A 26,974-nucleotide genomic window follows, 5' to 3' on the forward strand; every position below is an offset into this window, starting at 1 on the left:
GCAGGCCAAAGCATTTTGCTCTGCAAGACAAACTCGGTAAATAGCTCTCTTTCTCACCATTTCGTAACACCTATTAGTTTGGCAAATGAAACAGCACCTTTCCTTTGGAATGAAAAAAACAAACAAACCTAAAATCAACAAACCAGCTGTGCTTTTCATGACAAATCAGCAGAGTTGGGACTACTGAATACATTGAAGTCATTCTGGAAAAATCTAGGATTCCTTTGGGTTATGCAAGATATGACATTCTGACTTTCTCACTTGGGAACTGTCCCAATAGATACACAATGGCGTTTAAACGTTTGTGAACTCTTTTGAATTTTCAATACTTTTTGCATTAATACAACCTAAAACATGATCTTTTCTGCACACAAGTCCTAAAAGTAGATAAAGAGAACCAAAACAAACTAAACAAAAATATCATCACAAATGCCCATCCATTTATAATATACAGTAGTTTGAAGTCACAATAGATAAGGAAGGAATAAGGAAGGAATTCTTGACCTGTATTTGGGATGGCACACACCAGTATTTAGAAGACTGCAATTTGGTCATCCTACTTAGCCCAGCCAATTGATTCTCGGACTTGCAACTGAAAATCCTACAATCCACAAGAGGATTTAATTTGGTTGGACTGGTGGTAGTGGTGGTGGCAGTAGTAATGGTTGAAGCCTCTACTCCTTAATGCAGATCGCACTAGAGACAAAGGCAAGGAATTATTCTTTATTTTTTCTCCTTTTCCCTTCTCTGAATTGCAAAAGATTGAGCAGACAACTTCTCCTGGAAGGATGAGTTGCTTGCTTGCAACTCATACCAAATCTGCAACTCATACACAAAAGATTGACTCTGGATGTTTTATGAACTCCCACCTTATATTCCAAAAAGTCTAAAATAATTGCCTTAACAATACAAAGATTTGAATACGGAAGATAGAGATAAGCATCTATTACGTAAAGCTGACACTATAAATTGCTCCTATGCTTCATTGTTTTCTTGGGGGGAAGCAACACAGATCTCTTGGTGACTCAACCATTTTAACATTTCCCTTTATTCTCATAATTTAATTTATTTTATTATGTTTTGTATTTTTCATATATGTGAAACTAGTTAACCTCCTGGATAATATTGCTGAAAAATCAGTGTAGCCAATGGTTCTGAGAAATGCAGAGAAATGCAGAATTGTTTAAAAATAAAAAATAAACTTTACAAAAAATAAAATAAAGAAATGCAGAATTGCAACAATGTAAATGTTTGGGAATCAGAATAATCTAAACTCTTTTGGATGATCTCTTAAGGGCTACAAAATAATAATAAACATATTTCCATGTATGTGTTGTTGTTGTTGATAATCTGAGACAAAAATAGTAATGTAATCTAGTTTATATTAATATTAATGTAATCTAGATTAATGTTATCATACAAGTCACATTTTCAGTGTATCAAGTTCTGGGTTCAGAATATTCACTTGTCTATTACTAGAATTTTAAATTATCTCTGATTTTTGTTTCAATGTACCTTACCGTATCATCCATATAATAGGTAGCTTAATTCCAGAACATTAACCCAAGACTAAATTATTTTATTGTGTAATTTCAAGAATTTATTGTATATAACCATGGAAATTCATTCAGGTAGAAACATAATATAGTTACTTTGGACAAAGAAATAATACACAAAATGAATTCAAAATTTATTTAATCATCTTCAGGAAAACAAATTACCAGATTTCTGAGCTATACACATCTATTGTTTATCTTCTGCTTCCATTGGAGCATCTGATGATTCTTCAGCTTCTGAAAGCTTCTCATCATCTGAAATATATCCAAAATAAACATTTAAAAAAATACTAATATCGCGATGACTATTTAAGTAGAGACGTTGATAAGGAAAAACATTACCCATTTCTCCTGCACTCCCCAACCTTATGTTTTTCATTCTCATAGTTTACCACTGCTTAGTTTGCTTAGTTTACTAACAGTTGCTTAAAACGGATTCCCCAAAAGGGACTTACAATCCGGTTTTGAAGTTCCAGTGTCACATGATCGCACTTTGAGTGCAAAGGCAACTGGCCCAAATGACCACAACAACTGCTTAACGATTGTGACATTTATTCATTCATCCATTCATTTGTTTTCTATAGTGTCCCATCTCAGCAAATGACTCTATAGCAGGGTTGTCAAACTCCTGGCCAGATGTAACACGCACTGGCCACGCCCACTAACTGAGTCTTTAAGTTATGAGTAATAAGGGCAGCATTCAGAACTTGACATTTAATAAAGGTGTTCAGAATACCTTTGAGCCAATGAAAATTTGGAGGGTGAAGCAGATATATAAAAGGGAGGGAGGCTGAGGAAAACCATGTTCTTATGTACGACAGTGGAATAACTTACTTTCCAGTGTTTGCTGAAGTTCATGGATGGTGCTCAGAAGAACGTGAAATTGCTTTCGTCTCAACTCCAGCTAAAGCACAGAAAAGAAATATACTGGAGAATATGGGCTTTTACAGAAGACTCCCTATTCTGAATCAATAAGCTTGTGAGATAAACTTACTTTGTCCTCAACGCTTTCTTTGATATGAGACAGATGCTGCAGTTCTTTTCCCAGAGCTTCCAACTGCCTGAGAACATATTAAGTGCATTGTCACTTAATACATAGTACCTTCAGTCATTTTATTTTAATCTTTTATATTGAATACTTTAACTGTTTCAAAATCCCCTAAGTAGTTCATTTGCAAATAATAATGCAATTCTGATTTAAACCAATTAACCAGACAGAACAGCAGTAAAATACCATAAGCGAAGTATGAAAATGTCTGCACCAATAAAAAAAGCATTGGAGAGAAAGCAACCTGTCTAATTTTCTTCTAGAAACCTTGGGGGGGGAAGGAAAGATTCCAAAGGCAGATTACTCAGTTGAGGATGCCTCCTCTCACCTTTAATGGCAAAAGAAGCCATTATTGTAATTCAGGCTTGTGCAAAAGCAATTTATTTGAAATGTTCATTGAGAACTCAAAAAATTAAAGTAGCACTTTCAATTGTGCCTGGAAATGAACTCAACGAAAAAGCCATTTTTCAAGACCAGTAAAACTAATCCAAACTTCATTTTCTCTAATGTTCTCAAAAACAGGAGTACATACTGTTACTTGGTATACTACCAGCCCCTATACAGGTAGTCCTTGATTTAGAATAGTTGGTATGACGACCATTCAAAGTTACAACGGCACTGAAAAAAGTGATTTATGAACTTTTCTCACACTTACGACCATTGCAGCATCCAAGGGTCACGTGATCAAAATTCAAACACTTGGCAACTGATTCATATTTATGACAGTTGCAGGGTCCTGGGATTATGTGATCACCTTTTGTGACTGTTTGACAAGAGGTCAATGTGGAAGCCAGGTTCATTAAACAACTATGTTACGAATTTCACAACTGCAGTAATTCACTCAACAACTGTGGCAAGAAATGTTGTAAAATGGGGCAAAACTTATTTAACACATTTGTGGTCATAAGTTGAGGACTACCTGCAATTAGGTCTTATAGAACAGGGGTCCACCGGTCCGCGGAACAAGTCCTACCGGTGGTTGCTGTTGGCGCCGCCATCTTTTTAATGAAAAGTGCTTCCGGTGAGCTTTTCCGGGTAGAAAGCTCACCGGAAGCACTTTTTCATCAAAAAGATGGCGGCGCCCAGCTGATGCCGGTACCGGGCCGCTGCATAAAAAAGGTTGGGGATCACTGTTATAGAACTTGTAGGATGAAGTTGGGCTGAGAATAATTGCCCCCAAATTAGTTGTCTTTGTGGGGACCTAAATTAGGGTATTTCCATTTAAGCCCAATATCTTTGCCACTATATTATAATGTGCAAATGTTAAAAATTTTCATATTAATAATGGTTATGCACACATAAATTATTTTGCCACTATTACCTGATAGCGATACTCTGTAATGTATTTGCTACTTGAGTTCATTTCATACTTACTTCAATGTTTCATGTCTATCTGGATGTTGCTGTATTATTTTAGCCAAGTTATCATATTCTGAAAAGAATAAAACATGGATCATAGTCCACATTGTTCCAATACCACAATGTATGACATTTATTAATTCAAATACTTTTAAAGTGTATATTCTGTGTGCAGAAATTTGAAAGTCCTTTCTTTTTCTTGTTCTATTTTTATTATTATTTTGGGTGAACTATAAACAATATAATAAAACAAAAGGAAAACAATGTAATAGTGATTAGATAATCTCAAAAGGGTTTAATTGGCAAAAACTGGCAAAAAACCTTTCCTTTTTTTACTTATGTTACACAGTCCTGCAGCATCAATGCTAGATGCAAGAAGTAAACTTGATCCTTAAAAGAGAGTAAAATTCCTCAAAACAGGATTTTTTACTCTCTTTTAAGGAATTCTTCTCTTAAAAATTCCTCAGAAGAGGAATTCTTCTTACTTGCTTGAATCTTGTCCACATTCACTTTCACCCTGTTCTACCAGTCACTGTTGCTTATAGACTGGAGATATTCAAAAGTTTAGGTGACAGCCAACAGCCCTTGTATGACCCTCCCGATAAGACTTCATATAAACATTGAATAATGCGGGAGACAAGCTAAAATCTTGTGGAATCCATAAAATAGTTCTTCAGGTATCAAGTAGATATCTCAAACTATTATTTTCTAAATAGAACATGAAGAAATAGTTGTGAAAATATCAAAAGTGCATTTCCACCCCTTCCCCTTTGCTTCCCCACAAGCATTCCAACAAGATACTGTGTACAAAAACCACTGAGAGATGAAAGCATGTCCACAGGAACATAATCTATCCTCTTTTGGAGACCAAAATGATTTCCTTGCCATCGCCATGTCTAAACAGAATCAAGATTTCGTCTAAGAGTTCCTGGAGTTGCATTCTCCATCAGTTCAGTGAAGTATGAGATATCGAACCCTATCTAAAAGTTATTAATATAGGATAGATCCACAATTTTTAAGCAAAGTTCTCACCAGCTCTTTTAAGAGGACATGGATTTCCATCTGCTAAAAAGCATTATTACTTTCAGTAGTAGACTCTTTAGAGATCTTTGTATCTGAATAAGTTCTCCAAAAGATTCAGAAACTAACTAAGTGCATACAATCCAAAATCACAAATCTGTTTGAGGATGCCTAGAATCACTTGAAAGTTAAAGTCCGAAACGAACTTATCTATCAGTCACAATCTAGAAAGAACCATCTCTGCTGTGGCCTCCACCGTTTGGAACACTTGATCGCCAGAAATGAGAGCTGCTCCCTCCCGCTTGGCCTTCTGGAAAAGACTTAAAATCTGGGTCTACCCACTGGCTTGGGGCCCCAATAGGGGTGCTCTACATGCAGGGTGATTGATGTGGTAGAGAGAAGATCCCACCCTCTGTGCCACCCATTCTCTTCATTTTAAGTTTCTATCTAATTCTTGTTCATTTTAATTGTTTTTCTATTAGAGCCCTGATGGCATAATGGTTAAAGTGCACTATTGCAAGCAAATTCTGCCCACAGCCTGGACTTCGATCTTGACGGGGGCCCAAGGTTGACTCAACCTTCCATTATTTTGAGGTTGGTAAATTGAAAACCCAGATTATTGGGTGCAATATGCAAATAATGCTTCTACATTATAAACTGCCAGAGTGCTGTAAAGTGCTATGGGGCGGTATATTAAGAGGTGTGGTGACACAAGTGGTTAGAATGCAGTACTGCAGGCTACTTCTGCGGATTGCCAGCTGCCTGCAATTTGGCAGTTCAAATCTCACCAGGCTCAAGGTTGACTTCGCCTTCCATCTTTCCGAGGTGGGTAAAATGAGGACCCAGATTGTTGGGAGCAATATGCTGACTCTGTAAACCGCTTAGAGAGGGCTGTAAAGCACTGTGAAGCAGTATATAAGTCTAAATGCTATTGCTATATAACCCTAAATGCTATTGCTGTATTATCATTTTATTATTTTGTAAATTGCCAGAGTTGTTTCAACAGGAAGATGGGGGGCATCAATTTAATAAACAAATAAATAAAAGTTGTCAACTGCAAAGTAAACCTTACCTTGGCGGTTTTTTCGTATCCTTTTTGCTTGAAGAATTTGCTTCTTGCACTCAGCAATTTTTTCATGAGCTGCAGCTATGTTGTTTTCTTCCAAAGAAATAAAATTAACAACATAATAAATTTATAAATCTCACAATATTACTGAACTATAAAAATTACACCAATCAGTATATAGCAACATTATCCAAATTGATTTTCATCTCCAGAATTTTAAATAGACCAAGAAATTAAAATATATTGCATTTTCTGATATTGTAATTACTGACAAAGAATGTTTGTCTGTGTGCTGAAGCTAGTTATTTCTATAAAAATGGGAGACAATTAGAAGAATCTGGTTCTAAGGTTGATTAGACATAATATAAATGTTTACCGGTCTGTAATCACAATCTTGGATAGCTTACTATGAAAACAAATTAAACTACTTACAATGAACCAATAAAACATATTATAAACTGTAGAACGGTAACAAAAGCAACATTAATTAAAATGGAACAACTCAAAAGACCTGTGCTAAAAAAATACTGCTTCCACAAAAGTGAGATCAATGCAGTCGCCACTTCTAACATCAAGTCAACATTTTAAACTAAGAGATGGGCTGGGAACCAGCGAAGGTCTTAGAGTTCTGACATGGTGATTTATCACTGTCAAATTATCTTAAGTTTCCAGAATATTTTCAAAACCAGTTCCCACAAAACATGGTAGTAAACCAAATGGAAAGTTACTTGATTATAGCTAATGATGACCAGACAGTATAACAGCTAATGTGCTAGCCTAAGCTAGTAAAAACTGATCTATGAGGTATTTTATCATCTCTAAATTAAAATCCACCACATAGGAACTGAATTTAAAAAGTGTACAAACTTTCTGAACATTATTTCCATGTGAACCTTCTAGGATGCTATCCTAAACAAAGGCAAAAAAGTTGCCTTTAGCATTTATTTTTCAGTTTACATTACAAGATAGAAATAAATCCATCTTACCCTCAAGAACAATTGTAAGAAAGAATTACACCTATGGGGGTTAAAACATTCTATGGTATCAATAGAATACCATACGTTCTTGTCACGAGAACTGCACAGAATATTTGAGGTTGGACTGTTCCAATATCTAACTAAAAGCATCTCAACCTGAACCAGCCTTCAGAAGAGGATGACTAGGGTTAGAGCACTGGTTCCCTGGGGGCGGTGGGATGCCTTAGGGGGCGCTAAGAGGCAAGGGGGACAGCAGGGGGCGCTAAGAGGTGGCAGGGGGATGTTCGAGGCGCTGGCCCCGCAGGCTCACTGACTGCCGGCCACGCAGCCATTGATTGTTTCATCGCTCTGTAGCTGGCGCCTCGAATGTGGAACTCGCACGGTGAGCCTTGCCAAGCCTGGGGGAGAGGTGGGAGGTGGCGGAAAGGGAGAGCCTTAGCTTGCAGGCTGCCATCGCCAATGGAAGCGGCGGAAGCATGCCAGAAGGCCCGAAAGCAAAACCCTCCCAAGGCACGCAGTGGAAGGGGTGGGTGGTCCGGCGTTAGGGCCCTCTTCCCCAGAGGAGAACAAGGGAACGCGCAGCGCCCGCCTGGCCTCCGCCTCTCCAGACAGCCGGGCTTGCGCACAGGATGCAGGTGGGTGCAGCTGCGGCTCTCCAAGGCACGTGGCTCAGTTCAGTTCGGCTCTACATGGCCGGCCCAGACCTAGAACCTAGCCTCCCTCTGCAGCCCAGTTCTTCCGACCGAGCCCTGCGCTTGCTTGCTTGCTTTCCAAGCGAACGCTCCCTCCGCCTCCCCTCTGCCGGTCTGGGCTGCTTCCGCACGCCTTCTTCCTCCCGGGCGGAGCGTAAAGATGGGCGGAGCGCTTTCCTGAAGTTGGGAGTCTGAGTGTGTGCAGAGCACCTCCCCTTGCTTGGCCTAATGGAAGTGGACCTTGGGTTGCAGCAAAGAGGGTGAAGTCAGCTGTATTGCTGCCCCAGGGAGGTTGGCATTGCAAAATTGGATGCCAAAGATAGAACTGGGACAGGGGGCTGGAGAAGGGGCAGAGGGGCAGCTGCATTAAGGAGCAGGAAGATCTTAGCCATGGTTTATTGACTAAGCCAGAATCAAACAGCATGCTAAACTCTAACCAGAATGGCTGGGTTGATATATTCAGCCCATGTTTTTCAACCTTTGCAACTTGTGTGGGCTTCAATTCCCACTCTGGCTTTGCTCTACTTTCCCAAAGTACCGCCACTGTCACATTCCTTCTGTCTGTCTGTCCATGTCTGTCTATACATACATACATACATACATACATACATACATAAAGTCTGCCTGTCTTCCTGCCTACCTACCGACCTGCCTGCCTGCCTTCTTTCTGTCTACATGCCTACCTACCTATCTACCAATATAGATCTATCCATCCATCCATCCAAAAGGTCTGTCTGTCTGCCTGCCTTCCTCCCTACCTGTCTGCCTTTCTGTCTACCTACCTACCTACCTACCCACCCACCTACCTACCTACCTCTCTCTCCCTCTCTCCATCCATCCATGTTGGAAGCGCCATCCCCACAGGCACATTGGGAAAGTAGACAAAAGCCAGTCTGGGAGGGAGGGGGAGGAGGGGGAGGGAGAGAGAGAGGGAGGGAGGGAGGGAGGGAGGGAGGGAGAGAGGGAGAGGGGGGGAGGGAGGGAGGGAGGGAGAGAGGGAGAGAGAGGGAGAGGGAGAGGGAGAGGGAGGGAGGGAGAGAGAGAGAGAGAGAGAGAGAGAGAGACCTGATGCATCAGTTTGAAATGAGGCCTAGTTTAGACTGAGGCCTTTTCCACATTGAAACATCTTTGCCAGCACATTGAAACCTCTTTGGCTTCTATTAAAGGTTTTGTGGACAAAACATGGTCAAGACTATCAGGAAGGTCTCACATTTTGTTGAGGCTTTAAACAGGGTCCATTGGACCAGATCTCCACCCTAAAAATTACTTTTCCCCAATGTATTACAGTGACAATTCTGAAGAAGGCAAAACCAAAATGTACTGGTAAATTACAAGGAGAACACACGCACACACATTCCCTTCTAACCCTGCTGGAGCAGGTGATTGGACTAGAATAGATATCTCATTATCTTTCTCCTCCCTCCCTCCTTTATTTCTTTTTCTTTCTGTCCCTTCCTCCTTTGTCCCTCTTCCTTTGTCCCCCTTTCTTCCTTTCCCTTTTCTCTTTCTTTTCTTCCTTCTCTCTTTCTCTCTCTCAGGCTCACCCCATTGACTTGACTTGCTTGGGCAGGTCCCTCCAGTGCAGCGGGCTCAACGGGGTGGACCTGTGGGGCCGGCACCTAGAATGTGGCAGTGCCGGCATGTTTGAAAAGTAGAGCAAAGCCAGAGGTCAGTAATTTTTGCTGCAAAGAATCACAAAAGCTTCTGGGTTGTGCACAAGACGGGACACACATGTCAATGCAATTCAGCAACATAAAATAAAGAGATACAAATAAAACAAATCAACAAGAATCGTCAAAACATCTGTGATTCGATTTTATTTATCACTAGAATCTAATCAGAGATGCTTTGCCGATTCTAGTCCAATGACCTGCTCCAGCAGGGCTAGAAGGGTTAGAAGGGAGTGTGTGTGTATGTGTGTGCATAGCTGTCAAAAACTCCAAAAACAGGTCAAGTATCTCTGGGGACGCCAGTCATAAATTAGAACACTTGCTAAACAACTGGCCATTAAGGGAGGACCACTTGTTTGCCACTCACCTGGCCACGCCCACCCAGTCACATGACCACCAAACCACACCTACCCAGTCATGTGACCAGCAAGCCATGCTCAGCCAGCAAGCCACGCCAGCCAGTCACATGACCAGCAAGCCATGCCCACCCAGTCACATGACCAGCAAGCTACACCCTCAAATTAGGCCACGCCCACAGAAATTTGAATCCCATCCCTGGGTATGGGGCACCGAGGATGAGTTTATAGCACCAAGGAGGCAGTGGACTGAAAAAGTTTGGGAACCACTGGGTTAGAATATTTCAACCTCAAAATCCTTTATATACCTTATTTGGAATAATTCTTTTTTTTTTTAAAAGAAGTTGACTTTTGCCACTAATAATCAGAGAAAAAATATGTTTACCTATATCTTTGTAGATTTTTTCATAGTTCTCCATTTCTCTGAGATTCATGTCGTACACTAGTAATGTTTTTCCCATTGAAAATTCACATTGTGAAAGAGTGCTGAGCATGCGCTGATACTGAGTATAGCTAAACATCAGAGAAGGAACATATGGCATTAGTAGACATAAGACATAAGAATTTATTTGTCATTACACTCGCAAGCGGGTGCAACGAAATGAGGTGCTCTTCCACAAGTAAAACTGGACAAACACCACTAAAAAATAAAAAAAAATAAACCAAACACAACCAACCATACAATAATCTCTATACAATTTAAAAATGTAAATACCCCACTACTCTCAGCCATTAGACTCCACAAAAATCTTATGACCCTGCATTCAGACTCAAAACTGCACTTGGATAAAAACTGTTCTTAAATCTGGTCGTCCTTGTTCTTAATACGCTAAATTTCCTTCTCGATGGTAATAGTTCAAAGAGCTGATGTCCCGGATGAGAGGAGTCATTCAATATGTTAAGTATCTTCCTCTTACATCTATTCCTATACAGTTCTTCCAAAGAGGGGAGTGAGCAGCCAATGATGTTTTGGGCCGTCTTGATCACCCTCTGAATTGCCTTTTTCTCTGCCACTATGCAGCTCGAGAACCATACACAGAGACAGTAGGATAATATACTCTCAATTGAACTCCGATAGAAGGTAGTCAATAGACTCTCAGCCAGTTGTTGTTTCCTAAGAATCCTTAGTAAATACAACCGTTGTTGTGCCTTCTTAATTAAAGCAGCGGTGTTTGCACTCCAGGTCAGGTCATTTGTAATGATGGTCCCGAGAAACTTACATTCAACCACCTGTTCCACACGAACTCCCTCTATATACAGTGGCTGAATGTCTGCTTTTTTTTCCCTATAGTCCACTATAACCTCCTTAGTCTTCTTAATATTAAATAGAAGATTTTTTTTTTTGCACCAGCGGGATAGCTGTAATACCTCATCCCGATATGCAGACTCATCATCCCCAGAAATAAGTCCTACAAGCCTAGTATCGTCTGCAAATTTCATTATCCTATTGTTGGGATGTTTATTTGTGCAATCAGATGAATAGATGGAGAACAGTAGTGGACTAAGGACACAACCTTGTGGAGTGCCAATGCTAAGTGTCTTGACAGTAGAAGTAGAAAATTAGTAGCTAACAAACAATTCTCAAATTGGTACAAGTTAAAATAAAATAGAATTTTGTTTTCTCTAATGGTTCTCACCAAATTATGCCAGCAAATCTGAAGAATGACCCTGTGGCCAACAGACTGAAAGGAATCACTTTGTGTACCAGTATAAAAAAGGAGACTTAACAGTGTGCGCAATCTTTGATCGTAGGTCCTTGATTGATGTAATGTATGCATACAATACATATATCTAAATGTAAACCTGTTTTAATTGGGACTTTCTGAAAGTTATTAAAAGTGTTAACTGGAAGCTGGAAAGTTGATATTTATAATAGTCAAATTATTAAGTCTTTTAGTCTGATATAAATGGAGTCAAAATAACCAGTTTTAGAAGGACAATTTATCTGCTCATAGAACTCGAAAAACTAGAATAAGCTGAAGACAAGCAAAATGCAAATTTATTTTAATTTGATAAAATATATAGATTTGTGCACTCAAGTCATTTCTGACATTTGGCAGCTGACATGGAATTTTGTTAAAGTAACCAGCACAACACTGAGGGTAAGGACAATCCTTATTGCAATGATCACAGGAAAGAGGGACTCCCAACAATGGAAATGCAACTATTTTTATAGAAATTGAGGCATGCAAAGTGGGAAATCCTCGGGATCTGACTAGCTGGCCAATTTGGGGGAGTTAGGCAGATCCTTGTTGGTGTACTTGAGTTTTATTGTTAGGCAAAATGGGTGTTTCAGGAGAGTCCCAGTGGGGCAATCCATTGAGAAGGAGGTGGAATGTTGAGGTCACTGGCTGATAAGAAGATGGAAGGCTGAGGTTTCTCTAGGTTGAAATTCCCTTATAAGGGCTGAGGCTTCTATTCTTCATTTAGATGGGACTGCAGAAGGCTTTGTCTGGGGCAGGGAGGGTCAATTTGGATCTGATGGGATTAGGCAAAGAGGAATTGGATTTGACCCTGGCAATACCTCAAGGACAGGGAGGGAAGGGGTGAGGTCTCAGTTTTATTTCTTGGGTTTATTTCTTCCACTACTGCAACTGCTTGGATAAGTCCCTGCAGTTTGTTTGCAAGATTTCTGGAAGTGTTTGTCCTTGCCTACTTCAAGGGTTGAGAGTGTGATTGGCCTAAAATTACTTGCGAGCTTCATGCCTAAGGATGGACTAGAAGTCATACCATCCCAAAGGTGCTTTTTCCAAAAGGCAACTGGACTTCCTTGGTTTTTATATTTTCTGGACAAGTGGACCCATTTCTAAACAAGCCACTAGCACTCATAATCGCTAGCCTACAATGATCTCAATCCCGGAGGAATGATTAGAAATACAATTAGAAAAGAGTGCCTTGTTTTCCAGCATGCCAAATTTCCATTCATTTTAAGAAAAATAAAAACTGAACTAAACACAGTTTAGAAAAAATGTTAGAAGAGTATCAATCTCTTCAGCAGGAGTTGGCAGTGACTGCTTCTTACCCATAGGTGTCATTTGGTTCTCCAAGGCAACAGACAACGTGAAAACTATCACTGAAATCTCACCATGTTGTGAGATTTTGATGTTCTTTTTTAAAAAAATTAAAATCTGTGGAGGAAACAGCTCTTGGAGATTTGGTGGACATTATTTTAGCACTCCCTGCGCTATTATCAAAACATTACAAAAGCACAACATGTATCCAATGGCACAACCATTAGAACAGTAATGTGGTGTCCCAATTCATATTACAGTCACTATCAGAGGTACCTAAAAGACGGTTAGAACCATATTCCATAATATAGTTAGATATCCATAATGTAGCATACAGTATCCAGTGTGAGGAAACTGGTATCCTGTGCTGAAAGAACAGTCTTAACTAAAAATACTTAAAATTTATATAACAAATAAATTGCAATGATTTACTTATTAAAGTCAGATTGATTTTGTCCGATGGCTTTCATTTATTTGTTTCTTTTATAGGATGATTTTGTTTTTTTGTTTTTTAGAAATACAAATCAATGCATTTCCCCCCCAGGATATATTAGCTAGCCTAGATCATATTATTTAGCACTTGCTATAAAACCCATTCATTTTAATTACCAAAGCAATCACCATATTGCCAAAGATGGACTTCAAAAGTTATAGAGCATTGTATCACAACTTGTTCCCCCTTGCATATATGTTAAACCATTTCAGATATTAGCTACAAATTCCATTTTCTATTTAAATAAACATGGGCTATAGATAGTACTGCTATTGAATGAACTATTTCCACATTTGATTTACAAATAAAACACAGCAAAATACCCTTCTTCTTGAGATCCAGAATGGCACCACTTGATGAAACTCTTCACCAGCAAATTAATTCGTCTGTCATCCCCTGCACCATCTCCATCAATCAAAAGTCGCTTGCGAATAACTTCATCTAAAATAGCAATATTTCTAAAATGAGACAAATTATCATTTGTCATAGAAGCCTGTCATTAAAAATGATTTTTTTTCCTAAAAAAAGGAGTCCTAGAGGATTGTTAGCTAACAAAAAGTTCTTGACTCATTTTATAATAAGGATGTGTAAAACATAGACCTCCATGGTGATCTTGTTAACTCAACTGGAATTTCTCTGTAACAATTTAATTAGTTGTTAATTATATGAATAATCAGTTATGAGAACTTACACCACCATTCTATTTTAATTTTTTTTAAAATAATCTTGACTCCTAATGATTACATGGAGAAGTCCATGCAATTTTCTAGACATTTTTGGAAGTGGTTTGCTACTGCCTTCTCAGGGCTGGGAGAAAGTGACTGGCCAAAGTCTCTACTCCTAGTCCAATGACAAACTGACTCACAATCCTATTCAAAAAAAGTCATAGTATATTCAATGGAGTTTACATACAGAAAATTTGACACAAAATTTTAGCCTTCAATATAGAAAAAGGAGAATACAGCATATTATTTAAAAATTAACTACAATTATATAAAAAGTTCATCAAAATTATAAATGTATTAAAATAATTTCAAGCACAGTATTGGGAGGAAAAGAGATCATTTAATCTTTAAATCAATGGGGTATATCCATAGAAGAACAAAATCTGAAAACAGAATAAGCTATATATACTGGAGCTGTAACGTAGGAATAAAACAAAAAGTTAATAATGCGTCAATCAGAAGCAAGAGCAAAAAAAGAGGATGTGCAGAAAATCATGTTAAAGCAAACACAACTGGGTATGGCAATGCATAGGGTATGGCAAGCTCTTGCTATCAACTAATATTCTTGTGCACAAAAATACATTAATGATCATGAAAACGGGAGGAAGAGTAGGAATAAGGAAGAATCATATATTATTATTTAGTATGTAAAGACCAACTGCTAATATGTAGAGTCTGTATAATTGGTTAAAAGCAGCAAAAAAATAAGTCTCTGATCATATGCAGAGCTCTAAAAGTGATAGACAGGAAATTTTCTTCAGACTTTTTTTTTAGATATAGAGGTCATCTGACAAGAGAAATGATTCTGAACTGAAACCATAGCAGATAGAGGCCACGTAACATATATGTCATGAAGGCTTTATAGATAATAACTGGCAATTTGAATTAATTCTGCAAGCTATGGATTGGGTCAGGTCAGCAAGCACAACATTCCTTTGCCTTATTCCAGTGTTCTCTATAAATAAGTATCATGTCCATTCATAAGAAACTGTAAAAAAATAAAAGCTCAAGGTATGAGAGTGTATGCTCCAGTTTCTTGGATGCCAAGAACTAAAATAGGGGTTCCTAAACTCTTCAGCTCATTAACTCTTTCCTGAAGTTTCATTTATTATATGAAAATATTTTAATATACACCACTTTGATTAACAGTACGATGAATAACAACAAGAAGGCCTTTGGGAAGGCCTTGATAGGCAGACAAAAATGCCAAATCCAGTCTAAACATCTGCATGACTGTGCAACAAACCATAACAACAACTGACTCTTTGGATAGTCCCATTGAACCTTTGGGGACGACAGTGACCACTTTATGGAGCTTTATAGAATCACCTCCACAATAACCCAACTTGTTGAATATGAAACATCATACACACATTTTTTTCTCTCCCTCCTTTTCCCCTTTTCATTTTTCTAATCCCTATTTTTTTAGGTTGCAATTTACTTACCTGGAATCAAGGAACACTATAAAATTGCCTCTTTAACTCCAAAGCTGCCCCATGCCCTCATGGCAGAACATAAGTCATTATTAAAAAAGAAATAATATAAAAACGTCTAAGAAGAGAGAGATGTGAGCTGAAAGGTTGGGGGTGTGTGAATCCGGATTACCACTAAACGGTAGCACCGGGTTAGCTTTTCCCCTTATCGCTCAGATACTTGTTATTTTTGATGTTTGTTATTCGATCCCTGTTCGTTTTGTGAACATTTGTTACAGCACAGTCCCCTGAGTTCCCTGTGGGCTTATTAGCTGCTTTTGTGTCTTTTTAGTTTTGCGCGCCGCCCAGAGTCCACTGGAGCTGGTCAACGGCCAATGCATTTTCATAATAACAATACCGTCCACAGGTCGTCCCTATTCCTGCAGCCTAGCCGTACGAAGAGAAGTAAGCGTTAAATAAATTCATATTTCAACCCACCCTTCCAGTTCACCTAAAGGCGCTTTCCTTCGGTTTCTTTGATGAACCGGACCCGATTTTCCGGGCAAGTTCCGCCACCGAGCCCCAAGCTAAGCCCCACGGGCTCTATTTGCAAAAACACGCGAGGCAAAACCCAAACCCAAAAGATCTCGTGGCCGCCGCTTCTGCGGCTCGGGGGGTATCGTGGGAAGCTCGCCACGGAGAGTTGCGAGGCGCCGTCAAGGCAGAAATGAGCCCGGGAGGAATCGGGAGGCTCAGCCGGCGGGGAAGAGAGTCCTAAATCTCGGGGTTGGGGGGTGGGAACGTAGAAAAAGTGAATCCACCCCCCGGCCCATCACTATCAGCGCGGCTGAGGATTAAGGCAGCGGCCGAGCCGGCTTGGAAAGGCCCTACCGGCCAAGAAGGGAGGGTGGCGGGGAAGCTCAAGCTGGGCCCGTCCGGGAAAAGCGGGCGGAAGCAGGCGGCAAGGAGGTCGCGGCCGGCTCCGGGGTCGCTCCGTCTCTCACCGTCGGTTACAGCTCCCATGGCAGCGGCGGCGCCGGCGACTGCTGCAGCTGGTGGTGGTGTTGCTGCTGCTGCTGGTGGTGCAGGAGCCGGTCTGGGCGGCGGCGGCGGCGAGTGAGGTGGGACCGACTGAGACGGCCGCTTCCCACAATGCAGCAGCGGCAGCCGGGTGAGCGGCAGCCATGGAGGGGGAGGAGGTGGTGGCGTCGTCGTCGTCGTCGTCGGTGGCGGCGGCGGCGACGGTTGGGGCCTGAAGCTCGCCGGGCCGAGACAAGGGGAGGGGGGGAAAGGCGGGAAAGGCGGCCGAGGTTGGCGAGGCAGGCGAGCCCGGGCGGCAGCCGGGCTGCTGAAGTCTGCCGCCCAGGGAATCCCCGGTCCTGTGGGCCAGGCCTCCCCTCTCCAGCAGGGCGCCTTCCTCACCAGGTGAGGACAAAACCAGGGAGGGTGGCAGGTGAGGGGACAGGGCTCCTCCCCCCTGCCCAGGTGTGCTGTGGAGGGGGGGAGGAGGAGGCCTGCCTTGGCCACTGGCCTTGTAACCTTTGGCGACCTTTGCTCAGCCTCCCCTGGGGCTGCCACCATACTTTGTGCCCGTGCCCTGCTGACCACCTGTGCCACATGTGCTCCTCTTGGCTTTTGCCAGAGTCCAAATGCTGCTAGGGGACTTCCTTGGGTTTCATTGTTCTGCCCTTATTTTCCTCCCCCAGTCAGTCCTTTCCTCTCTTCTTCGGCTTGCTGGTACCGTTGTGGGTCACTTTCCTTTCCGCGGGTAACATTGCGCAATAGTGTCACAGCGGCAGCTGCTAACTGCCATGGCTGCAAACCATCCGGTGCATTGTGCGGCCGTCCCTGTCGGGATGCCCGTTTATAATTGGCACCGTTGCTGTGTGCGGTGAAGCTTCTGCCATCAACATCCTCATTGCTATGTCATTCTCATTGACTGTCGCTTCCATCTTTCCATTTTAGTATCCGTCGCCGATGCGGACGCTGCTGACACCAATCGCAGCTTTGCCATGACTAGGTCTCCCAGTGAAATTGGCCATTTTCGCTACTGCACCGCTATCCTAAATACAACTTTTCTTGTATATCCCCTCTTGATTTCTTTGAAAGCCTTATAATGGAACTTTTCTCGGAATCACATCGTTTCATGTGGTTTTCCCCACATGTATGTTTTCAGCTTTGCTGTTAATGTGTTGTGTCTCTATTTTTTTATTGGTGGTGTTCTGGCATTAATATCAGAAAACATACACTAAAATACTTCAATTGTGTCACCGTCATTTCTTTCCCTTTATTTCTGCTATTCCTCATCCATGCCCTGTTCCTTTTCATCACCTTTATGGGTTAGGTAGGAGGCTGGACTAGATGACCTCTGTGGTCTCTTCCAAACCTGTGAGTCTATGATTTTTACTACACTAATCCGCTTGCTGAAATTTTCTCCTCATAGTGTCTGCAATGTTCTGTTTAACTTATTGCCTCTATTATTTTCCATTATGTTTTGTTTTCTTTGATAACTTCCATTGTGAATTTTCTTACATTTCTATATACTGTGGATTTACTTCCTTTTCCTTTTCTGAAATTAGTAATGTACATCCCACTTCTATTATTTTGCCTTTGAAACCTCTAGTCTACCATTTCTACTATTGTTGATATGATTGTTTTTGTTGTACCATTGTAAACATATGGATGTAAATCACTTGACAGGATCCATTTAGTAACTCTTACAAGTGGATTAAATGTTACAATGCCTTAGTGATTTTCATAGCTTTGATAGTGTTTTACTTATTATTGCTGTCCTTTGCAGTTTGTTACATATGTTTCACTGAAGATAGTTGCTTTTGTTGAAGAACTATAATTGGTAAAACAAAATAGTAAGATCATAGCAGGTAGCTAAGTGAAAAAAAGCTAAGCAGAGTCAGACATTGTTTGCAACTGGATGGGAGACCACTACGTAATCTCAGAGTACACTGCAAAGTTTTTTTTAAAAATCCTGAAAGGAAGTGGTGGCAATTTATTGTTATAAAGAATGCACTTGTCGATGAATTCACAGAATTCACTTACCTCCAAGGAGTCGACTTTAAATAAGAGGGAGTATTTGATTTTTAAAAAATGGTGTTTCCTTTATAGTATTCATAATAAGGAAAGTTGAGTCATATTAAACGAGGAATATTGTGACTCATCCCATTTTTTTCCTTTGCTCTATTGAAAAGTTGAAATATGAATGGATTCCACAATTCATATATAAGGAGATCCTTGTATATCAGATTAAAAATTCTAGATATTTTTTATTTAATTTCAGTAGTTAATCCAGAATTGGAGCTGTCGTTGTAGATTCTGCTGTGGGTGAGGAAGAATGTGGAGGTTTTAGAAGCATAACTATTTTTCTATTTATGTTGTTTCTGTTTTCCTGACAATTTAAGTATCAGCTGCTGATAGTAGAGTGAAGAATAGTGTTCATACTGGGAAAAATCAGGCAAAGAGGCAGAAGCAATTGTTTATTCTTGTTCTTATGGAATTATTTCTAAACCCAGTCAAAGTTCCACCAGTGGTTCAGGAAGAGAGTGAAAGACAAAATAATAGAAATGTATTGAATTTTTAAAGAAAGAAGGTAAAGGAGTTTTGGAACTATCTAAGTATTGTATGTTGAAAATTATACTGATAACAGTGGAAAGCTATAGACTTGTGGAACTGCATGCTTTCAGTAATCATGAGTGGGAATCTATTTTCATTCAAGCAAATATATTTCCAAGTTTGAAACACTAGAGCACGGGTCACCAACCTTTTGGACCTCAGGGATCACCAAACTCATAATTTTAAATCCCAGGGACCACTAACTGGTTCTGTGGGTGTGGCCTAATTTGTGGGTGTGGCTTGGTGGTCATGTGACTGGCTGGGCATGGCATGTATGTAAATATAAATATTTATATAAATATTGATTTTTTTTAATAAAAAAGAGCAATTTTTACCTAAAATCAGGCAAAGCAGACAGGCAGATTGAGTTGCTCACAGAATCACAGCTTCATTCAGAAATCTCTATCTGCCATTGGCTAGCTCAGTCTATCACATAAAATTTGCTTGCAAGCAAACTCATAAAATTAACTCACAACACACCATGTATGTAAATATTGATTTTCTTTACCCAAAATCAGGCAAAGCAGACAGGCAGATTTAGTTGCTCACAGAATCATTCAGTGATCTATCTATCTGCCATCGGCTAGCTCAGTCTCTCAAATTTGCTTGCCAGTCTGCACTGGATAATAGAACCTTCAGTCCTAAGGGAGGTTTGGCTGTGCTTAAAAGCAGAGCTGAAGATCTAAAAACTAGCTAGAAAGCAAGAAATCCAACCATTTCCTGCTTCCTAGCTAATCTAAATCTCCCGGCACAGCAGAACAGATGATGGTCAGAAAAAGGAAAAATAGCAATTTAGTAGGCAAGTTTGCTGGGTAAGGAGTGAGTGGGCAGGGAGGGTTCCCGCGGGCTATGTGGGTGCCGCAGCCTTGTGTTTCTGCGCAGCCTGGATTAATTGTTTTTGGAGGAGGTGCTGTGAGGGTGAGATTTCTCTGTGGCCCACCAAAATTTTCTCGCGACCACTACACTAGACATTTCGTTTTCATGATTCCTTGTTTTTAAGCATCAGTAGTAAAATAATATATGAATAGCTTTTTATGTTTTCAACATTTTTTTTGCCACAGATTGGTATTTCTTTTCAATGTGTTTATTTTGGAACTTTAAAGAATGATTATAATGCGCTGTGTATTTATAAGAAACAGCAAAGATGCAGTGATTTGTAATTTGCTCCACTTTAAATGTGAATTTGTATCAACATAGATTTGGATCCTGAGAATAACTTCTAATAGAAACTCAGGAAATGCAATACAAGACGAAGCCAGTTCTGTCTGTCTAATATCTTGTTTATTGGGTTGTAAGCTGGGGGGGTCTTCAGTTCAGAAATGGGAAAGAGTTGCTAATAATCTATTTTTACCAGTAGCAGCGAAAGGATTTTTTATGTTGCTATCTTTAAATCATTCTGTTGAAATGAGGAAAAATTGTATTAGCCTGGTATACTGTACATTTCTATAAACAAGTGCTATAATTTCTATTCAGTTTTGCTATTGAAAATAAATTCTGTCAGAGTATTCTTAATTCTTAAGTTTATGCATTTTCTGAGCTCCAGGTGGTATATCAGAAGGTTTTCGTTAAAAAAAAGCAGTGCCTCTAACCAGAACTCTGTCCAGTTCTCTTCTGAATTCCCAAATGCAGTCATTACAGGTAATCCTCAACTTACGATCACAATGGAGCCCAAAATGTATGTTGTTAAGTGAGTTTTGCCCCATTTTATGACTTTTCTTGGCAAATTTGTTAAGTGAATTGTTGCAGTTATTAAATTAGTAACATAGTTGTTAAGTGAATCTGGTTTCCCCATTGCCTTTGCTTGTCAGAAGGTTGCAAAAGGGGATCACATGACCCCGAGACATTGCAACCGTCATACATGTGAGTCAGTTGTCAACAATCTGAATTTAAATCACAAGACCACCTTTGGGATGCTGCAATGGTCATAAGTGTGAAAAATGGTCATGTCACTTTTTTTTCAGTGCCATTGTAACTGAATGGTCACTAAGTGAATTGTCGTAAATGGAGGACTACAGGTATTATTCTGTGATACTGAATAATTCTGGCAATGAGAGTTCAATAGAACTTAGGGCTGCATTTCAGAGTTTCCCCTCTTAATAGATTGTTCAGAGAAAAGTGCCTGGATGCTTGTCTTATTTTCTTAACACCCTCACTCCCCCTCCACCAAGTGTAGTTGCTATCATATCTACATGCTACTGCTTGGCTCCTGCTGAGTAGTGGCTATATGAAAATTGAATATACTTGTTTTCTATGTTGGTTTTATGGGACTGAACAGTTATTTGGATTCAAAGAAACAGTTATTTCGAACAATGCAGGGAGGTGAATATTTCACCTACCTACAACTCCTTAAAAGCAGCTGCCTGGAATCTCATACAACTCCGCACAACTGCAGTATGATCCTAGAAACAGATGCATTGGGTTTAAGAAGTTGCAGACAGGTGTTATTTGCCCACAACTCCAAAGCACCACTTTGCCTTTGAATCTGAAGCTCTGCTACACAGCTAATATGTATTGTCAGCAAGACACAAAATCCATTCTCCACCAAAGCCAATAGGAAAAGTGATATTGGGTCATGTAGTAATCCTTATACAATTTACTATAGAGAGTCTAGTTGGCTTTATTTAAGACTGCTTTGCATAATTATTTGTGGGACAAATTCCATTGATTCTTTCTAATACTCTGTTTTTAACATATATAGATAATTTGAAATAGGCAACAGAGAACTGAATTACCATTTAATTATAATAAAGTTGGCAAAATGTGGCCTTTTACCTTTCCTTACATTGTAATTGTCTCTATTATAACCATTTATTGGGGCATAGTGATATTAATTAGTTGTAGCAAAACAAAGAAGACTTTTCTGGCACCTTAAACATCTATTACCCTGGCGTTAGCTTATATGGGCTATAACCCACTACCACAGGTTATAGAGTAGTTGAATATACATTTAAGGTTCCTATACTTAACTGCAAACAGTATTTTTTATATTTCTTTTTCCTCTGACATTATTGCATACGTTTTTTATATTTGCCAATTTAAGAAGTCACTGAAATTCATGCTTGTAATGAAATCTCACCTCAATTAATGAGAACAAAGTAGATAACCATCTGTTGCAGCTCATTAAATGATCCAGAATGGACTATTATAATCTTTGCAAATGTAATGAGGTAATAACTTTTACTGTAAAAGGAGACATATCGCTTTATGTAATTTATCTGTTGCACTTTGATTCATAGCCTACCCATATTTAAGCAATTTTTTTAATGTTAGGTATCATTCATCTTTCAATTATGTTTCACAATGTTAAATCTCACAAAATTGGATATCTGCTTTTGAAGATGCCTAATATATTTTTGGCATATGTTTGACAAGTTAAAACAATTTTTAATTTGTGTTCCTATCTTTTTATACTGGTTTGTTATTTTTGTTAGACTTTACAACTTATTTCAGTTTGATTTTGATTGTTTTATGTTTAAATTATGGGATTTGGTATGTTTTGTTGTTTGTCTTTACAGTTCAGTTTGAAATAGTACTTTCATTGATGTAGACGTAACTGTAGGCTTGTAACTTAAAACCAAAAAGGTATGCCACCTTATCGATACAGAAATATAATGACATTTGGGAGGAAAAGGTGGTTTCAGTTTTACAACTTTTAACTAAAATTTCTGGATTAAATATATATAGAGAACTATCTCTGAATAAAGAATCTATAATGTATTTTCTTTCATGAAATGAGTGCAATTTTTTAAAAAATTGAAATATGCAGCCTCTTTTCAATATGATGACATATTCAAGAAGAAATTTTAAGTGTATAGATACATAATGCATCACATAAAACTTACATATATTTCGGTACCTAGAAGATGCTGCCCTCTTCAGGTAAGAACTCAGACAGTATAGAATTTGGATTTGTTGTGTATTGCTGCCTGGTTTCTTTTTTTTTACTTTGGAGATCTTGAAATAAAAATGCCATTTGTTACTGTTAAATTTTAGGTTTTCCCTTGTGGTCAATATTTTCTTCTTTCCCTCTTATTCAGTTGACTCAGATAGCATGCTACAGATTGGAAGACAAATCTCTGCATTGCCTTCTTTTGCTAGCAAATAATACAACAGTACCAAAAGTAAGATTTCAGAGCAGGCAAAGAAGGGATGAATTGATTAAAGTTAGATTCTACTTTCTATTTCAGTAAACATTGAATAGGATAGCTCCTTCTATTAAAATTAAATGTTTTTTAATTACTCCATTATGTCAATATAGGTAACTAAAAAGACATTTCCTGACAGTGAACTAAGAATTAAGAAGAAATGTTCTGATAGTGAAAACTATCAGTGGAGTGGTTTGCCTTCGGAAGGTGGGTGCACCATCACTGGAGGTTCTTAAGAGATTGGACAGTCGTTTGTCCAGAATGATATAGGGTCTTCTGCTTGTATGTGGAAGGGGGCTGTTGGACCTCTAAGGTCCCTTCCAACTCCATTATTCTGTTCTATTACTCTATTAATATAATATATAATTAGATACTATTCCTTCAAGTGAAAAAGTTAAGAGTAACCAAAAAGCTTCTTAGTTCTTTTTCTTTTGGTATAGTGTTTTTACAGCATTGATTACTATGATCAATATACTATTTTGAAACTATTTTGTGAGGAAGAGAACCACCAGAGCGAATGAATTGATCTGTTGTGTATTGCATACTGATACATGATGTGATCATCCATGATTAGCTTGTTTGCTATGTCCTACGGAAATCTTTTTTCTTTTTAGCTAAAATATACCTCCTATTGCTATGTATGTGTGGATAGATGAAAAAGAAACAGTGGAGATTGACTATTTGCTTGCAGTTGTTTTGTTGCCAGATTGGGTGCCATCTTTAGTGCTGGATGAGAATGGGATTAGCTCTCTGTTTATGTACAGTAGGTTGCCCTGTCAGTGTTGGTGGAGGTGTTGTTTATTCCAGGAACTGGCCAATCAACCGGACATCATGATAGTAGACAAGGATCAGAAGACAGGTGGTGACAGATGTAGTAGTGCCAGCAACATCAGGAAGGAATATGCAAAGCTGAAGAAGTGCCAGTGCCTGAGTGTGGAGCTAGAGAGAATGAGGAAAGTAAAGGGCAAAGTAGTCCCATTAATGGTAGGAACACATGTGACTATGACTCATAAGCTGGAGGGTTTAATGGAATATGCGAATGACCTTGAGGAACAAGGGCAAGAGATGCTACGTAGGAAGCAATTAAATAGGAGGAATCCACAGTTGCATAATGTTCAGAAAAAGGAATTTAAGATGGACTCTCTCTAATTGATCATATGATTAAAAGTGATGGATGTACCTTCAGACCTGCAATATTCTGTTAATGTAGCCTTACAATAAAACAGAATTAGCTCATCTAATAGGGTCACCTGGGTGGGCTGACAGAAAGTGGCTCAAACATATTTGTTGTAGAGATTTAAGGCATCAGGGTAGAAATGGGAAGACTCTGAATTCAAATCTCACCTTGGACATGAAACTGGGTGACTTTGGGCAGTCCCTTTCTTTCACTCTTACAAAGGAAACAGTGGCAAGCCATTTCTGAAAAATCTTGCCAAGAAAACTGCAGGGAGCAAGTCAGTTTGGTCTAGTGGTTAAGGTACCAGGCTAGAAAACCAGAAGACTGGGAGATTGTATGGACTTATCCATGAAAGCCAGATGGGTAATGAGCCAGGATAATTAATCTCTGGGACAATGCAAAGCAAGTTAACTGTGTCTGAAAGGCTATGTCTACTTCACAAAGCAAGTTGAGCAGTATGTGTGAGTTTTGCCAAATGAATACAGGTTTGGATGTGTACTTCCCTGATCTTACCTATTATGTAGAAATCATTACCATAAAGGAGTGTTGGGTGTTCTTGTTTAGAAATAGGAGCTGTCAAAGTGTGAAATTTTGCTATGCTGCTGGAGTTGTTCTTGAATGCTGCACAGTTAGGGAACAACCTATTTTTGAACTGAACTTAGCTAATGGCTAGATAATTTGTTTTAAAAAGATGAAGTTTGATTTGTTTTAATCTATCAAGTCAACTTTTAGACTTCCAAGAAAATACATTGCTTTTGTTTTCTTCCTTGCTGCCAATAAACAGGTTTCAAATACTTGTACGATGATTAATATTCAAATATTAATCACAATACTGGATTTTATGTGATTCTTGAGGACTCTATTGGGGGACTTCAGAGAAAGTAATGTCAACAAATAGTTTTTACTACAGAATCATTGTAGGATGGCATTTGGCAGTGTGTTCTTTCTGCATTGGATCTTCAAAGGCTGCAGAGATGTTCCTGTTCTCATATTTTAAGGAAGCCATGTCATTTCATAGAAATATTGTTGTACATTTTTTGAGGTTTGGTCCACTGCATAAGAGCTAAAAATTAACTTGGATTAATACTTTAATGAGTAAAAGTTTTAGCTTCAGTGATTGCCTTAGTGGAAATTATGCTACATATTTTATTACGGTACTTTGTGGAAATCTGTTGAAATTAATGAAAATTGCACCAGAGTAGTCATTTGTGAAGTATACCTGAAGCAACTAGAATTCTTACTCACTGCTTTAACTTTTTTTTTTTAAATGATGTAAACTCTGGAATTATTTTGCTACTGTTTAGGAAGTATTCTTGTGTACTTGTTTTCAAGTAAAGCAAGGTGTGTCCTGCTGCAGTATTTTAACTGTCAGGTGTGTTTCAGAAATTAGGCTTGGCATTGAAATTGAGGAACTGCTTGTCCTAGAATGACACAAACTCATTTATTTCCTACGAAGAGTACATGATGAGAAATATTTTAACGTGAACAACATTCTATTTAATTCTAGTTTTCCCTTTAGTATAATTTAACCAAAAATTTTTACTCTCTTAAAATAATGATTTTTATATGTTAAATGCTAGCAATTGAGTATATCATTTTTATGCAGACTGGAACAAGATAACTGATCTGGTACTTCATTTTGCTGATAAGCTGTCTAACTTACATTACAGTGTCATCTTTATTTTTTTTGCGATGTCGTTGACACTGTCAAGATCTATTTTAAACTACACTTTAAAATAATAAAAAAGGATTTTAATTGTTTGCTATCTTTTTTACGAGGGATGACTTGAAAATGTATTTGCAAAAATAATCATTGATGCAGGTGGGCATTAATAACTAATATCATTACTATTACTGCTATTTGTAGTTAGGGATGGATAATTTATATATATTATCTACTTATCTCCACAATGGAACCCTGGAATTTTGGTTGTACAGGTAATCCTTGACTTATGACCGTAGTTGAGCATAGAATTACAGTCATAAGTCATTGAGGTCATAAGCCAAAGCACTTATGTAGCTGAATGTAGGCTGCTACGCTGTGGCTGCTAACAAATACTGCAGTCATGAAGTAAAATCACTCGTATGAATGACAGAAACCAGCAAAAAAACATCGTAAGCCATAGTCACATGACCACAGAATTCTGTGACCAGGTGTAAAGCTGACCTGCCCAACATGCAGTTACATGACCATGACCACGACACAACTATTTATGATGACCAGGGGAAAACACACTTTCCATGCCTGTGGTAACTTAGAACAGTCATAAAATAATTGGTCATTAAGGGAGGATTACCTGTAAGTAATTGTGGTTGTAAGTTGAGGCACCATGTGATCATACTTGATTTTATAGTGTTTTTACACCAGTCATAAAATGGTTCTTCCTGTTTCTTAAGACATTCCATGATCGTTAAGCAAATCCAGCCTATTCAGTAGGTATTTTGGGCCATTTTTCTGCTGGAAAACTGCAAAAAATTTCACAAACCACAGTCACATGACTGTAACACTGAAACTAGTTGTAAATGTGAGCCAATTGCCATGGGCCCAAAAGCTTTATTAAGGTCCCTGGTAACTTCAAACATCATTAAAGGACTAATAATAAATCAAGGACTACCTATAGAATAGTTATTTGGAATTTT

At 38.9% G+C, this 26,974-nt stretch overlaps 2 protein-coding genes across 4 annotated transcripts in view; one reads left to right on the top strand and one right to left on the bottom strand.

The window, feature by feature from the left end:
- Nucleotides 1-1,032: 1,032 nt before the first annotated feature.
- On the bottom strand, nt 1,033-16,567 carry THOC7 (THO complex subunit 7). The gene is made up of 8 exons (XM_026679492.2): nt 16,390-16,567; nt 13,572-13,689; nt 10,130-10,257; nt 6,056-6,142; nt 3,979-4,036; nt 2,551-2,617; nt 2,391-2,460; nt 1,033-1,811 (listed from the first exon to the last, which is right to left on the bottom strand). The coding sequence occupies exons 1-8, from the start codon at nt 16,406-16,408 to the stop codon at nt 1,744-1,746; spliced, it is 615 nt and encodes a 204-aa protein (XP_026535277.1). The 5' UTR covers nt 16,409-16,567; the 3' UTR covers nt 1,033-1,743.
- ATXN7 (ataxin 7) overlaps nt 16,566-26,974 on the top strand; it is a 130,364-nt gene continuing 119,955 nt past the window's right edge. Inside the window, exon 1 of one of the 3 annotated variants that reach the window (XM_087954546.1) lies at nt 16,566-16,810. The gene's annotated coding sequence lies outside the window, so the exon portion shown is untranslated. The remainder of the gene's footprint in view (nt 16,811-26,974) is intronic. The other 2 variants (XM_026679473.2, XM_087954548.1) reach the window with 2 other exon arrangements.

This window comes from Notechis scutatus, chromosome 2 (assembly GCF_049901735.1).
Source record: "Notechis scutatus isolate UNSWTSFEM ecotype Mainland chromosome 2, rNotScu1.2, whole genome shotgun sequence".
In the NCBI taxonomy this organism is placed as follows: domain Eukaryota; kingdom Metazoa; phylum Chordata; class Lepidosauria; order Squamata; family Elapidae; genus Notechis; species Notechis scutatus.

What these genes read in the sequence shown, in the direction of transcription:
- THOC7 (XM_026679492.2), bottom strand. An exon ending in TCTGGATCTCAAGAAGAAGG is followed by an intron (nt 10,258 to 13,571) that starts GTATTTTGCTGT and finishes TCTGATGTTTAG; the next exon opens with CTATACTCAGTATCAGCGCA. An exon ending in GATAGACATGAAACATTGAA is followed by an intron (nt 2,618 to 3,978) that starts GTAAGTATGAAA and finishes ATATGTTCTCAG; the next exon opens with GCAGTTGGAAGCTCTGGGAA.